At 47.3% G+C, this 13,654-nt stretch overlaps 1 protein-coding gene across 4 annotated transcripts in view; it reads left to right on the top strand.

Moving 5' to 3' along the window:
• Cdhr2 (cadherin related family member 2) overlaps positions 1–13,654 on the top strand; it is a 37,073-nt gene that overhangs the window by 3,924 nt on the left and 19,495 nt on the right. For 2 of the 4 annotated variants that reach the window (XM_023716592.1, XM_023716591.1), the window contains exons 2-7: positions 692–793; positions 7,065–7,127; positions 7,328–7,399; positions 12,203–12,342; positions 12,481–12,534; positions 13,162–13,251. In XM_023716592.1, the coding sequence (XP_023572360.1) occupies positions 766–793; positions 7,065–7,127; positions 7,328–7,399; positions 12,203–12,342; positions 12,481–12,534; positions 13,162–13,251 (447 nt within the window). In that variant the 5' untranslated portion in view covers positions 692–765. The remainder of the gene's footprint in view (positions 1–691; positions 794–7,064; positions 7,128–7,327; positions 7,400–12,202; positions 12,343–12,480; positions 12,535–13,161; positions 13,252–13,654) is intronic. The other 2 variants (XM_023716593.1, XM_023716594.1) reach the window with 1 other exon arrangement.

Raw genomic sequence — 13,654 nt, 5'->3', positions numbered from 1 at the left:
ATACAGGGAATCAAACTCAAGACCCTGTGCTTGCCAGTCAGGCACTGTGCCCCTGAGCAATATCCCCGGGCCCAGTATGTTTCTGTGAAGTCAAATGTGGGTACTTGTGATAGTCAGTCAGTGTGTTGGTGACAAAAGCAAACAAGCCTTCCTGAACCACAGGCAACTGTGGCTGTGCAGGAGGGAGGAGAGGCGAGAGTGTGGCAAGAGTCAGAAGGGGCATTGCAGCTGCCCCCACTGGCTTTGCGGTGTCAGGCAGGAGCCTTTGCTTCCCCGAGACTTGGGTCCCCATGGTACAGGGGTTGGTGAGGAAAGAATGGGAGCCCAACAAGGGGAGATGCTGTGTGTCCTGGGACTGCAGGCTTCCTGAGGCCCTAGGAGCTGGAGAATGGCAGTGGGTGGGTGGAGAAACTCCAGGAGCAAAGAGCAGAGAGCGCAGCAAGGGGACTCTCCTGAGGTCTTGGGCACCGTGAGGAACAAAGGCCCCAGCTCAGGCTGTTGTCCCTCAGCTTCACCCTCCCAGGGGGGCTCTGTGTGGTCCTAGGGGAATCTGATAGATGAGGACGAGAAACCAATAAGGGGGAAAGCACAGAGGACTTGGTTTGGATTTTGGGCCCACGACTGGTGAGCCACATCCCTCCCTTTCATGGGGACAGAATGATAATGGGTCCCATTCCTTCTTCCCCTCAAGGACTGAGTAGAGGATCCTGAGGGGAGAATCTCCTCTCTGGGAAGATGAACTGAGCTGAACTAAGTCACAGGGAGATGATGAATGCACCCAGGCAGGTGGCTGGTGAGTCACTTCAGAAGGAGGAGAAAGGGGATGACGGAAGAAATAAGGGGTTAAGTTCAAGGTTACAGTGTACAGGTATGTTAGGTCTGAAAGGGCCTTACCTGGAGGACATCAGAAGCCACTGCCCTCATAACAGCCCAGGGCCCCATGCACCTCCATTTCTCCACCACCATCTCCATCATCATCTCCACCTCACAACCATCACCCCACTCAACCATCACGGACACCAGGGACCCATGCTTTGTTTATCGCCAGCACTGCTGTCACTTCCATCCCCACTGGCCACCCCTTGTGCACCTGAACTACCAACACTCCGCCCAAAGCTCCAGCAGCACGTATGCCCCTGACTCCATGCCACCCACACTGTGGGCAGCATTGCAGCATTCGTAGCATGTCCACCTCCCTCCGAGGGCTCTGGCTCAGTGTTGTGGGTGGCACTGAGGTCCCGGGTGCACACTCCGTCCTCCTGAACACCTGGGTCCATTGCATTTCCCAACCTGGCTGAATGCAGCCCTGCTCAGCATGTGGGCTGTCCTCAGCTGTCATCTCTGGGGCTCTTGGCAAACCAGAAGCCACTTCCCCAGGGACACTGACTAGAGTCACACTGCAGATCCTTAGCTTCTTCCACAGAGAGCTTGCTCAGCAGACTCTAACCTCTCCACTCAATCTTAGGGCTTGGGTGATGATGTCACAGGGAAGGGATGGAGCAGTTTCCTTGGTGACTGTTACATTGTAGGGACCCCTTTTTGGTCCTTATATGGGTCCAGGAAGTTTATATTTGTACTCCTATGAATAAGTTATTGGAATTCCTTCAAGTTAATTCCAATCTACCACTTCCAGTGCAGCCCATGATAAGAATAAAGACACTAAGGTTTATTTATAGTTATGGGGAGCTAAGGGGTCCTAAGTCCAGCCATGGTGATGGCTGTTTGGAACAAAGGCCTCGACCCAGGGCTGAACCCAGGTTTTATTCAGTCATGAAGGAGGAGTGGCTTGAGGATGAATGATTGAGAATTGCAGGAAGTAGGTGAGTGCTGTGAGCTGGGCTAGGGAGGAGGCCTACATTTACCTCTACAATATGCAGAGAAAAGGATATCCAGGGGCCAGGGACACAGCTCAGTGGAATAAGTGCTTCCCTGGCAAGCACAAAGGGCCTGAGTTCAATCCCCGGTTCCGCAAAAAAAAAAAAAAAAGGATATCCAGAGAGTAATCTGCATTATACTATTGAGATAGTATCTAATGTTTTGGGGTTGGGTGCTTCAACTCTCATATGTAATCTTTCAAGCCCCACCCAGGAAGTCATAGCCTCTATCTTGAGGCTCGATCCCAGCCGACAAATTGGAGCACTGACTCTTCTTCCTGTCTTAACCCGGCTTCTATTAAAGAGCAGCAGGTGTGGGTTAACAGGGAAACATGTATGCTGTCTTCAAAGACTACCACCAGCACCTCAGTTAGACCAATAAGCATTGCTTAAAGCCAATTGAAGGGATAAGGAAAAGTCCTAGCCAGCTCTGTACCTATCAATACCTGAAAAGAGGGTCAGGCACAGCCAAAATGGAGACAACTGTTCTTCTTTTTTTTTTTTTTTTTTTGTGTGTGTGTGGGGGGGGGGCAGCTCAGCCCACCAGGGGGCGGGGCGGGCTGGCATGTGGTGCTGGGGGATTGAACTGCGGTCCCAGTGCTTTGCTGAGCTTGTCTAAGTAGGTGCTTTAGGCAACTGAGCCATCTCACCAGCCCCAACTGTTCTTCTTTTAAAGAGAGTTGTCCAGGCACTCCTCCACAATACAAAGCCTGTGTAAGGTGAAGATGACTTCTCAAGACACAGAAAGAAGGGATTTGCACTTATAGAGCGCCTTCTCTACATTAGTAGCTGAGCTGGTGGCTTCTTACTGTCACTTAGATCATTCCCATCACTCCTGATGGTCACTCACTGGTTTCCATCTTTTTTTTTTTTTTTTTTGGAACCGGGGATTGAACTCAGGCCCTCGCACTTGCCAGGGAAGTGCTTATACTACTGAGCCATCTCCCCGTCCCCTAGTTTCCATCTTGTAGAACAGAACACTGAATTGAAAAAGAGTGGTGGATCACCTCTCAGGGCTCTTGACTCTCCCAGCTGTAGACTTCCCTTCTGTAAAGTAGGCATGATGATATCAACCTGGAAGAGTTTTGTGAGTCTTAACTAACATCCATTTCCGCATGAAGTGCATGCAGGCGTGCCTTAGGTAGCGCCTTCACTGCTTATGGCCATCATGCTTAGCAGCTGCCAGACCTTCTGCCTTGTGCGTGGCCACATCATCCTTAGCCATTTCCTGCAGCCATGCTGGGTTATGTCCAAGTCACCATGGTAATAAATCATCACTGGGGATGAATAACATCTGTGAAAACAGCTTCCTTGTTTTAGGTAGTTGGATGATTAGCTCAAGAAGGGCAAACATTTGGAGGTTTGGGGTCCAGTGAAACTGGGCTTTTTCTCATATTGGAACCATGGGGAAAGGCAAGAGCTGCACTTTAGGGAGCCGAGTGTGAATCCACTCACTTCTGGTGGTGAACTCTTCACCCCTTCCAACCTGCTTCCCATGCTGCATCTACATGGACCATTTTTCAGTTCCTGCAGTACATCTGACTCATACCTGACCTCAGATCCCCTCTCATTTTGTCCTTCCTATCTGAGATTCTCCTATGATAATGCTCACATTACCAGAGCCATGTGGACAGTTAATAAAGAATAAAGCAGGGCTGGCGAGAGAGCTCAGTGGACTAAGTACTTGCTTAGGTAAGCACAGGGGCCAGGGTTCAATCCCTGGCACTGCATGCCACAACAACTCCCGCCCCCAGTGTGCTAAACTGGTGATAGAGTCCTGATGTGGTGGTGCACACCTGTAATCCCAGTACTAGGGAGGCAGAAAACAGGAGGATCGCTGAGTCGGAGCTGCGTAGTGAGACCGTGCACACACACACACACACACACAAAAGAATAAAGCAAGGCTTATAGAAGCAGTAACAACAACAACAACCACAATCTTGCTGTGCCCCACATTCCACAACCTTCATACCCATGCCTTCGGAACCGGAGATTGAACTCAGGCCCTTGCACTTGCCAGGCAAGCGCTTATTCTACTGAGCCATCTCCCCGGCCCCTCATACCCATACTTTGAAGCAATTACTTTTGCATCTTTACCTCTTCCACTTCCCAACATGTTCCTAAATAGCATGTGTATACTTTTATTTCTGAATTTTCATTTTAGATATTATCTGTTGATTTCTTTCTCTTTGTTTTTCTTTTGGTACTGGGAATTGATTCCAGGGACTCCACACTGAGCTACATTCTCAGCTCTTTTTAAATGTTTTTTTAAATCTATAGACAGAGTCTCACAAAGTCACTGTATTGCCCATGCTGAGCTCAATCTTGTGATCCTCATGCCTCAGCCTATCAGAGTGCATAGCATGCAGTACTGGGGATCAAACCTTGGTCCTTGTGCTTGCCAGCCAGGCACTTAGATCACTGAGCTATCTCCCCAACCTCACACCACAGTGCATTTCTCTCTTTGCTCACAATGAGGCTCAGGTCCATCTACTATGGAAATATTTATAGCCAAGGCACGCTGAGCTATGTTCCTGGGCCTTTCTAGAATACAATCACAAGTTGATCTTTTCACTTAGCCACGGTGTAAATCTCTCTCAAAAATGTTGAAAACAGGGCCGGGGAGATGGCTCAGTAGAATAAGCTCTTGCCTGGGAAGCACAAAGGCCTGAGTTCAATCCCTGGTTCTGGAAAAAAAAAAATGTTGAAAACATTTTGAGGTGTAGTAGCATACACCTATGATCCCAGCTACTCAGCAGGCTGAGGTAGGAGGATCACAAAGTGGAGGTGCCCCTGGGTAACTGTGGGTCCCTGTCTTAAATTAACAAATAAAAAGGGCTGGGAATGTAGCTTGGTATACAGTGCCCCTGGGTTACATCTCCAGTAGTGAAAAATTAAAGTTGAAACCCCCAACCTTGTTTCCATTTTCTTAGAAGCAGTCCTCTGAGTTACCAGTGCTAGCGCAGCTTCCTTCCCCCACTGTATTGGGGGTCCTCTATTTCCTGGATTTCGTCTCCCCTTTCATCTTGTCTGGCATCCTTTATCTATATAATGGATTATGCTCTCAACTATTATCCCAAGAAAAGATTTACAAGAGGTAAAGTTCTGTACTTTGTGTGTCTAAGAATGCTTTTATGTTGCTCTCATATACAGTTGATAGTTTTGGTGGGTATACAATTCTAGATGAAATAATTTTCTTCAGTAATGTGCAGGCGTGATGTTTTGGTCATTTGTTGTTGCATAATAGAATACCACAAACAGTGACTTAGATGAAAATTTATTGTTATATTTCATGATTCTCTAGGTTAGGTTTTTTGTGTTGTTGTTTTTTTTTTTTTTCTAAATGTATTTGGTACATGCTACAGGGTCTCACTACGCAGCTTGTGTAATGATTCTCCTGTTTTCAGTCTCCCCAGCACTGAGATTACAGGCCTGTGCCACCACACCCAGTCTGTGGCCAGCTCTGTGCACCAAGGGGTGGGGCTGGGGCCAGCACAGCATGTGGTGCCAGGGATGGAACCCCAGTTCCTGCACTTGCCTAAGCAGGTGCTTAGTCTGCAGAGCTATCTTGCTGGCCCTAGGTCAGGAACTTGGATTGGGTATAACAATAATTTCTGGACTCCAGCTGGAGATATGTGAAAGACTAAGGACTAAAGCAGTGGGGTTTGGTTTGGCTACACATCTTTTTTTTTTTTTTTTTTTTTTTTGGAACTGGGGATTGAACTCAGGCCCTTGTGCTTGCCAGGCAAGTACTTATTCTACTGAGCTAGCTCCCTGCACCCCCTTTTTTTGTATTTTAGGGAAGAGTCTATAGGGTGTTCAAGATCTCACTACTAGATTGGACTCGTAGTGATCCTCCTGTTTATAGCCTCCCAAGAGCTGGGATAACAGGCATGCGCCACCCCCCCAGTCTCAATTGCTGTCTCAGCGCACCTCAGGGGCAGGGCCAGCATGGCAGGCCCATGATTGAACCCCTGGCCCCTGCACTTGCATGCAGATGCTTTAACCCACTGAGCTATTTGACTGGCCAGGTTTTGAGTTTATAGTGGTGTGCACTTTTTAGCGAGGAAGAAAAGCCCCAGTTTATTCCCATCTTGGCTGATTTTGAGGTGTTTGTATGTCAACCACACTGAAAATTTAGCAAATGTCAGGAGCAACTTCAGCATGGTACTATCCCTTCAGTGTCTAATGATTTCTTTCTTTCTTTTTTTTTTTTTTTTTGCGGAAGCGGGGATTGAACTCAGGCCCTTGAGCTTACCAGGCAAGCACTTACTCTACTGAGCCATCCCCCGGCCCCTGTCTGATGATTTCTGCATGCTTAAAATAAAAATAATTCTCTATCATTGGAGTGTAGGTCAGAAGTACAGAACTTGCCTAGCATGTGTCAGGGTCTTGGTTCAGTCTATAGAAAACCCCACCAGTTCTGGGGGCAGAGGGGAGAGGGAGGACAGGAAGGGAGTGGGAGATGGGGCAAGAGGGGAGGAGGAGAAGGAAGAGAAGGAGGAGGAGGAGAAAGAAAGGAGGAAGAAGGGGAGGAGGAGGGAAAGGGGAAAGAGGAAGGGGAAGAGGGAGAAGGAAGGGGAGGGGAAAGAAGGAGAAGGAGAGGGAAGAGAAGGGAGAGGGGGATGTCTCACATATCTGAGATGCATGAAGCAGTGCCTGGCATACCTGGCACCAGGAGCCAATTGGGATTCAGCTATTCTGCCCATCCCAGCTGTCTCTCATTGGCTCCCCAGCACTGAGCATCTGGAATATGGACAGAGGATGATAGAGGCCCTTCAGGGAACTACTGAGCTGAGAAATAGTAGGTGGGTTTGGGGTTAGACTCCAATGAATGGGCTCTGCCAAGAAAAGAGAGACCTGGTCAAGTTACCCTTTTTTTTTTGCGGGACGGGGATTGAACTCAGGCCCTTGTGCTTGCCAGAGAAGCACTTATTCTACTGAGCCATCTCCCTGGCTCCCCAGTTACCCATTTTTATTTATTTATTTATTTATTTATTTATTTATTTATTTTGTGTGTGTGTGGCCAGCTCAGCCCATCAGGGGGCAGGGCTGGCTGGCATGTGGTGCTGGGGGATTGAACCGCGGTCCCTGTGTTTTGCTTAGCTTAGCTTGTTCTAAGTAGGTGTTTTAGACCACAGAGCCATCTCACCAGCCCCAGTTACCCATTCTTGATGCATCTTCCCCTAGGTCCCTTGGAAATGGCCTGGCTGTGGCTGCCCTGTCTTCTGCTTCCTGCCCTTATGGAGTCTGGTGGGTGCCTCCCATCCCAAGAGCAGTGCTAAACTGGGGACCTGCAGCAGGAGCTCCTGGGGTTGGGGGGACTTGCCCCGGGGAGTCCTGGGATGAACACCCCTGATGTTGCCCGCAGTGATGGGTGTGAGTTCCCAAGGGAGTGGGGTGGAGGCAGCTTTGCAGGGGTGTCCAGATGTTCCAGTGCTCTGTCCCTACAGTGGCAGCCAATGTGCCCCCGAAGTTTCTGGCCAACATGACAAGTGTGACCCTGCCTGAGGACCTACCAGTGGGTGAGTAATGGTCCCTGTGCTAGGACAGGGCCAAGCCCTGACTCACAAGGAAGTTCCAAGTCTTTCTCTTTGGTCTCATACCTTTGCTGTCCCTGGAGCCCCAGGGCTCATCAAGGGACAAAGGGCCCCTAAAGGGAATCCCTTCTAGAAGTTAGTCTTTCCTTCTTCAGCTTTTGGGTCATGGGTGTAAGATAGGAGGGTCCCTAGCATAGCACAAAATGATCGAAGCTCATTCTATTTCCATCCCTCTCAGTTTTCTGTTTTCCCCAAGGAGGTGGAATCTGTTTGGAACCATTTTTTGTTTAACTCTCATACCTTTGCTAATATCTCTCTACCTCCTGTTTTTGTTGCTGATTTTATTTATTTATTTATTTGTGGAACCAGGGATTGAACTCAGGCCCTTGTGCTTCCAGGGAAGCACTTATTCCATGGAGCCATCTCCCTGGCCCCATTTGTTGCTGATTTTAACAAAGAGCCTCAGGCTCAGAGTATTTCCCAGACACTTCTTGCAAGAAGTTAATAAATCTGCTTTGCTTTTGTTGTCTTTCTTTGTGGCCTTAGTTTTTCCTTATGGCAAATGAGAAGCATCTTCCATTTATGATAGGGATCTCAAGTTTTAAAAATAAATGTATTACATGAAATAAGTTGATTCAAATAATCAAGTCATACACAGTGGATTTCAAATTCAAAGCCAGGGAGCTTTGGCAAATTTGGGAAATCTGTCTCAAAAAGAAGGAGAAAAAGGAAGAGAAGGAGGAGCAGGAGGGGAAGGAGAGAAGAAGGGCAGAGGAGAGGAGAAGGGAAGGGGGAGGAGAGAAGAAATCGGAAATAATGATATGTGCATATGGAGAAGCTCATGGCAGTGGTACAGAAAGGGATAAAGTCATGGAAACATCATTTTGCACAAAGCCTGAGCTCTGACTTCCAGATGGCAGGGTGTGGATCAGGAGCCTGGATATGTGGCACCCTGCGGTGTACACCAGGCTGCTCTGCTGGGACGTGGGCTAACGAGATCATACAACTCAGCAGCAGTGAAATAATGCAAAGAACCAAGTTTAAAATGAAAGAAGATGACTTATCTTGAAGAAGGATATGGAGGAGAAGATAGATGGCTACTGGGCAGGCTGGGGGCATCTGATAAGTGAACATCCATGCGTCTTTGCCCATAGCTTCTTCTTACTAAAACTGGCATCCTTGCCCCACAACGACCACCTGACTTGTAACAGTCTGATCACTCTGGCTGTCACCTTTGCCTCCACTCCGGTCCTTTGTTCCCCCTGCCCTTTTGTGATTAGGAGAGGGGCGCCTCACAGAAGGGCAGCTTAGCATCAGAAAGAGTGGAGTGTGTATCTGGTGCAGGGATCTATCATCAAGTCTAGGGTGAGACTAGACATATATGTATAAATGTATTGGCATGTGTCTTTTTATTTTTATTTTTTATTGTTTTATTTTGTGTGTGTGTGTGTGTTTTTTTTTTTTTTTTTTGGCAGAACCGGGGATTGAACTCAGGCCCTTGCACTTGCTAGGGAAGCACTTATTCTACTGAGCTATCTCCCTGGCCCCAAAGATTTGCTAATTGCAAAGGATGCTTTTTTTTTTTTTTTTTTCCTCAGAACTGGGGCCCAGCACTGCAGGCCCTGGGATCGAACCCCTGCCCCCTGCACCTGCAGGTGCTTTTATCAGCTGAGCTATTTGGCTGGCCCTAAGGTGTGGTTTCAATTTGCATTTCTACAATGGACAGCAATGTTGAACATTTCTTTATGTATTTATTGGCCATTTGCACTTCTGAGAAGTGTCTGCTCATTTTCTGGGCAGAGAAATATGTTTTTTGTTTTTGTTTTTTTGGCGGAACCGGGGATTGAACTCAGGCCCTTGTGCTCACCAGGGAAACGCTTATTCCATTGAGCCATCTCCCTGGCCCACTTGCCCAGTTTTTTGATGGGGTTTTTTATTTTATTTATTTATTTATTTTGACTTACATTCTTCTTTAGCTTTATTGATGAACTTCCGGGTTTTTTATTTTGGAATGTAAATTTTTTCGAATTCTTTACATATTCTAGCTACTAGCCCTCTGAGGAACAGCTGAGAGCATCTTTCCCGTTCTGCAGGCTGACTCTTTGCTCTGTTGGTTGTTCCCTTTGCTGTGCACACTACACCATTCTGTATAAGATTCTTGAGTGCCTGCGCATTTTGGTGCCTATGGGGCCTGGAAACCAATCTCTAAGGACACCGAATATCTTTTATCTGTTAATCTGTGGTTGGCTGAACCAGTGGCTGTGGAGGGCCAGCTGTACATACAGGTAAAGATTCACACACACTCACAAACGCCCACTTATCTGCCCCATTTTCTTAGGTAGAGAGTCACATGGTTGTGCATATTAACATTTCTTTTTTTGTGGTACCAGGGATCAAAGTCAGGACCTTGTGCTTGCCAGGCAAGTGCTTATGCTGCTGAGCTATTTCTCTGGCTCGGTATCCTAACATTTGTGAATCAGAATATACCTTATAGTTGGGAAAGTCTCTTAGCACAGAGGGTAATTAGCAGTCCCCACCCCAGGAGTGCCCAGCAGCTCTGGCTGGATGTATTGACGGCCACTTTGAGATTCTCAACAAAGCTCAGGTTCTAGGTCCAGGGAGGCTGGGGCCATGATGGCCAAACCCAGGTTTGGCCAAGGAGGGGAGAATCCTCACCACCAAAGCTGACATTACATCCACAGTGCGCCTCACAGCCAAGAGCAACTTCTTAGCTGAACTCTGGCAATTGCCCTCTAGAGGACAGTGGTGGGGCGGGATTGTGCTGAAACCTACCAAGCTAGAGTTGGAGAGGCCGCCACTATTGGCCCAAGGACAGTGGAATCCAGGGTGTATTGCCAAGCTGTTCCTGAGGGGCTGCCATGGGATTGAAGGGCAGAATGGCTCTACATTTTTTTTTTTTTTTAATTGGCAGAACCTGAGATTAAACTCAGGCCCTTGCGCTTGCCAGGGAAGTGCTTATTCTACTGAGCCATCTCCCCAGTCCGAGAGTGGCTCTAAGGAAACTCCAGGCTGGCTGCTGATCCCCATTGGCTGTTCGCAACTATCAACTATGGTGGGCACTTTTGCCTTCATGAGACCCTTCTTGAGAAAAAATATACTCTAATTGTGTGTAATTTTTAGCCTACATATAGTCACTGTAATTATTTATGGAGTACAGTGTCATGTTTGGACACATACTATAATGATCAGATCAGATAATTGGCATATTCTTCACCTCAGACATTTGTCATTTCTTTGTGTTGAAAACATTCAGCATCTTCTCTACTGGACATTTTGAATTACATAATTAATTGTTGCCAACCGCAAGTTTCCAATGTTAGTACATGTGCTGCTGAAGCCAACACAACCGCCAGTTTCCTACTATGTTATAGAGTTTTCAAGGTCCTTCCTCCTGTCCTGTTGCACCCTTGTACCAATCCTCTCTCCCTTCCCTCTCTCTCAAATTATATTTTATGGTTGCACTGGCACAAACATAAAATATCATGTAGACTAGATTTCAAAATTGTATTTCCAAGGGCTGGCAAGATAGCTCAGCAGACTAAGTGTCTGCTTTGACATGTGCAGGGACCAGAGTTCAATCCCAGGTACCACATGCCATGCCAGTCCCACCTCAGGGCATGCTGAGTTAGAGACTGAGTCCAGGTGTGGTAGCACACGTCTATAAACTAAGTGCTGGGGAGGCTGAAAACAGGAGAATCATTAGGAGTCTGAGTTGCATAGTGAGACCCTGTACCAAACACATAAATGAAAAATCATATTTCCTTTTTTTTTTTTTGCGGAACCGGGGATTGAACTCAATCCCTTGCACTTGCCAGGCAAGGGCTTATTCCACTGAGCCATCTCCCCGGTCCTCATATTTCCTTCTGACTTTCAAAGACATTAAACATTTCTGTGGACTCTTTAATGTATGGTGGGTCCTGAGCTCCATGGCTCCTGCGCCAATGGCTGAGGGCCCGGGTTCCAGATAGGAGTTCGCGGGCAGGTGAGCTGATGAGATGGAGAAAGCCCTTGCTAATGAACAGCTGTGCAGACATGGCAGGGTGAGAAGAGTGAGGTCCAGGTACTGGGAGGCGCTGAGCAGGGGCTAGATATGCGATCAGAGGACTCCAGGGGTGGGTCTAACAAATCTGTTAAAAGCCCTTTTCAAGCTGAAGAGTAAAGACCTTGAGACACACAAGCCCTGCTCCTCCCATGATCTCCCAGCCCCTGGTCTGCCCAGAGATTCAGGGAAAGTGTTGGGCACGAATGAGGGGCTGATAGAATATGCTGCTTTGGCTACTGGAGTAGCAGCACTTGTGGAGGGCTCCTGAGGTCTTGGGGTAACTGGAAAGCTTAGAAGAGGCTGGGCCCGGGCTCCTCAAAGGGTAATTAGCAGTCCCCACCCCAGGAGCACCCAGCTGCTGTGGCTGGATGCATTGACAGCCACTTTGAGATTCTCAACAAAGCTCAGGTTCTAGGTCCAGGGAGGCTGGGTCCCTGGGTTTGGCCAAGGAGGGGAGAATCCTAGCTAACAACCTACCCCACTGTGTTCCATGTACTTAGGTTAATTGCTCTAGAGGAAATCAGGATGCTGTTACCCAGAGGCCCCTGGATAGGTGCTCAGTAATGACCACAGCCAACATCCATAACCATGGGACTAGACCCCCAGATGTTGGGGAGGCCCCAGATTCAGGTTGAGCCTGTGTGCAGAAAAGCTGAGTCCCAGCTCAGCCAGGTGGTACCAACAGAGATGCCACAGACCCTGGGCAGGCCCTGTTTCCTCCCCAGGTGATGAGGCCTTCTGGTTGGTAGCTGAAGACCCGGATAAAGACCCTTTGACCTATGGGATTAGTGGCCCTTATGCCTATTTCTTCTCTGTCAACAAAGACACTGGGGAAGTGAAGCTGGCGAGCCCCCTGGACTTTGAGGTAGAGGACGGCAGTGTGGGAGGGACCCCAAAAGGAGGTGCGGACACCCTGGAAGCCAGTGTCCCATGAGGGCACCTGACCTGTGCTCCCACATTGAGCAAGGAATCACCTTGGGCCCCTTTTCTCTGTCCTTCACAGACGCACTACTTTTTTAGCGTCACAATCTCTGTGACTGACAACTACAACGACGTGGTGAGTAGAAAAGTGGGGGAGGGAGGGGTGACCCAAATGTAGACAGGGTGTCTATCCCTCACCATGTTGCTTACCTGGAGTGAGCAGGAGTGCCCTAGTTAATAATGAACTGATCCTTATCAAAATTATACATGTCCATTTTTGTCATAGAATATAACCAAGAGTTTGGTGTTTATTATTAATTAATTTTAATTATATAAAATTTACATTATAAATATGGAATTAATTATAGTATTGATTTATGTTAATATAAATCATGCCTGAGATCCCACCTACTCAGTAGGTTGAGTCAGGAGAATTATAAATTTGACATTGGCCTGGGCAACTTAGTGAAGCCTTGTTTCAAAGTAAAAATAAAAAGGACTGGGAATATAGCTCAGGTCAAGACCTTGGGTTCAACCCTGGTACATCAAAAGAAAATAGAATAGCAGTGGCAAATGCCTCCCTCCCTATGTACCTCTGAGATGATCATCTTCAATGTTTTTGACCAAGTATGTTAGAATCTATGCTCATATTTCTGAATAACATGCTTATGCTGCTGTGCCTTGTGTCTGCAGAAGTTGAGTTTTGTCTCCAACATTTTTCCTAAGCCCCATTATATTAGTTGGTTTTCCATATTGCCTGCAGGTGCAGAAGCAACTGCACGTGGTGGTGGACGACCGAAATGACAACCCACCTGTTTTCAAGGACACTGTGTTCGCTACCAGCATCAGTGAGGTAATGCCTGCCTTTCCAGGGCCAGGCAGTGGAAAGTGTCTCCCGAAGCATGTCTTCAAGAAGGAGGGGCCAGGGCAGCCAGGGGCAGGAAAAGCTTCTTCTAGAAAGGGGATCTACAGGAGCCAAATGTAGGAAGAGGTAACACCATGAGCAATGGCTCAAGCAATACAGTTTGCAAGCAACCGCACTGAATTGTTTTATTTTTTATTTTTTTTCCAAAATTTTATTGATAAACAGATAGCAATGAGACAGTTTCAAATCAAATCGGTAGTACAGTTTCAATAACTAATACACTTCATATATTCTTCTTAGTGGATAATTGCTGTACAAGATGCAGACTTGAGATCCTATTTACAAACACCATTAGAACAAATCATTCTATTCATTAAGAGAATGTAACTAT

The sequence above is a fragment of the Octodon degus genome, unplaced genomic scaffold, assembly GCF_000260255.1.
Source record: "Octodon degus isolate 3935 unplaced genomic scaffold, OctDeg1.0 scaffold00048, whole genome shotgun sequence".
Taxonomy (NCBI): Eukaryota; Metazoa; Chordata; class Mammalia; order Rodentia; family Octodontidae; genus Octodon; species Octodon degus.
The sequence above is the reverse complement of the archived record's forward strand: the minus strand, read 5'-3'. Positions and strand labels throughout refer to the sequence as shown.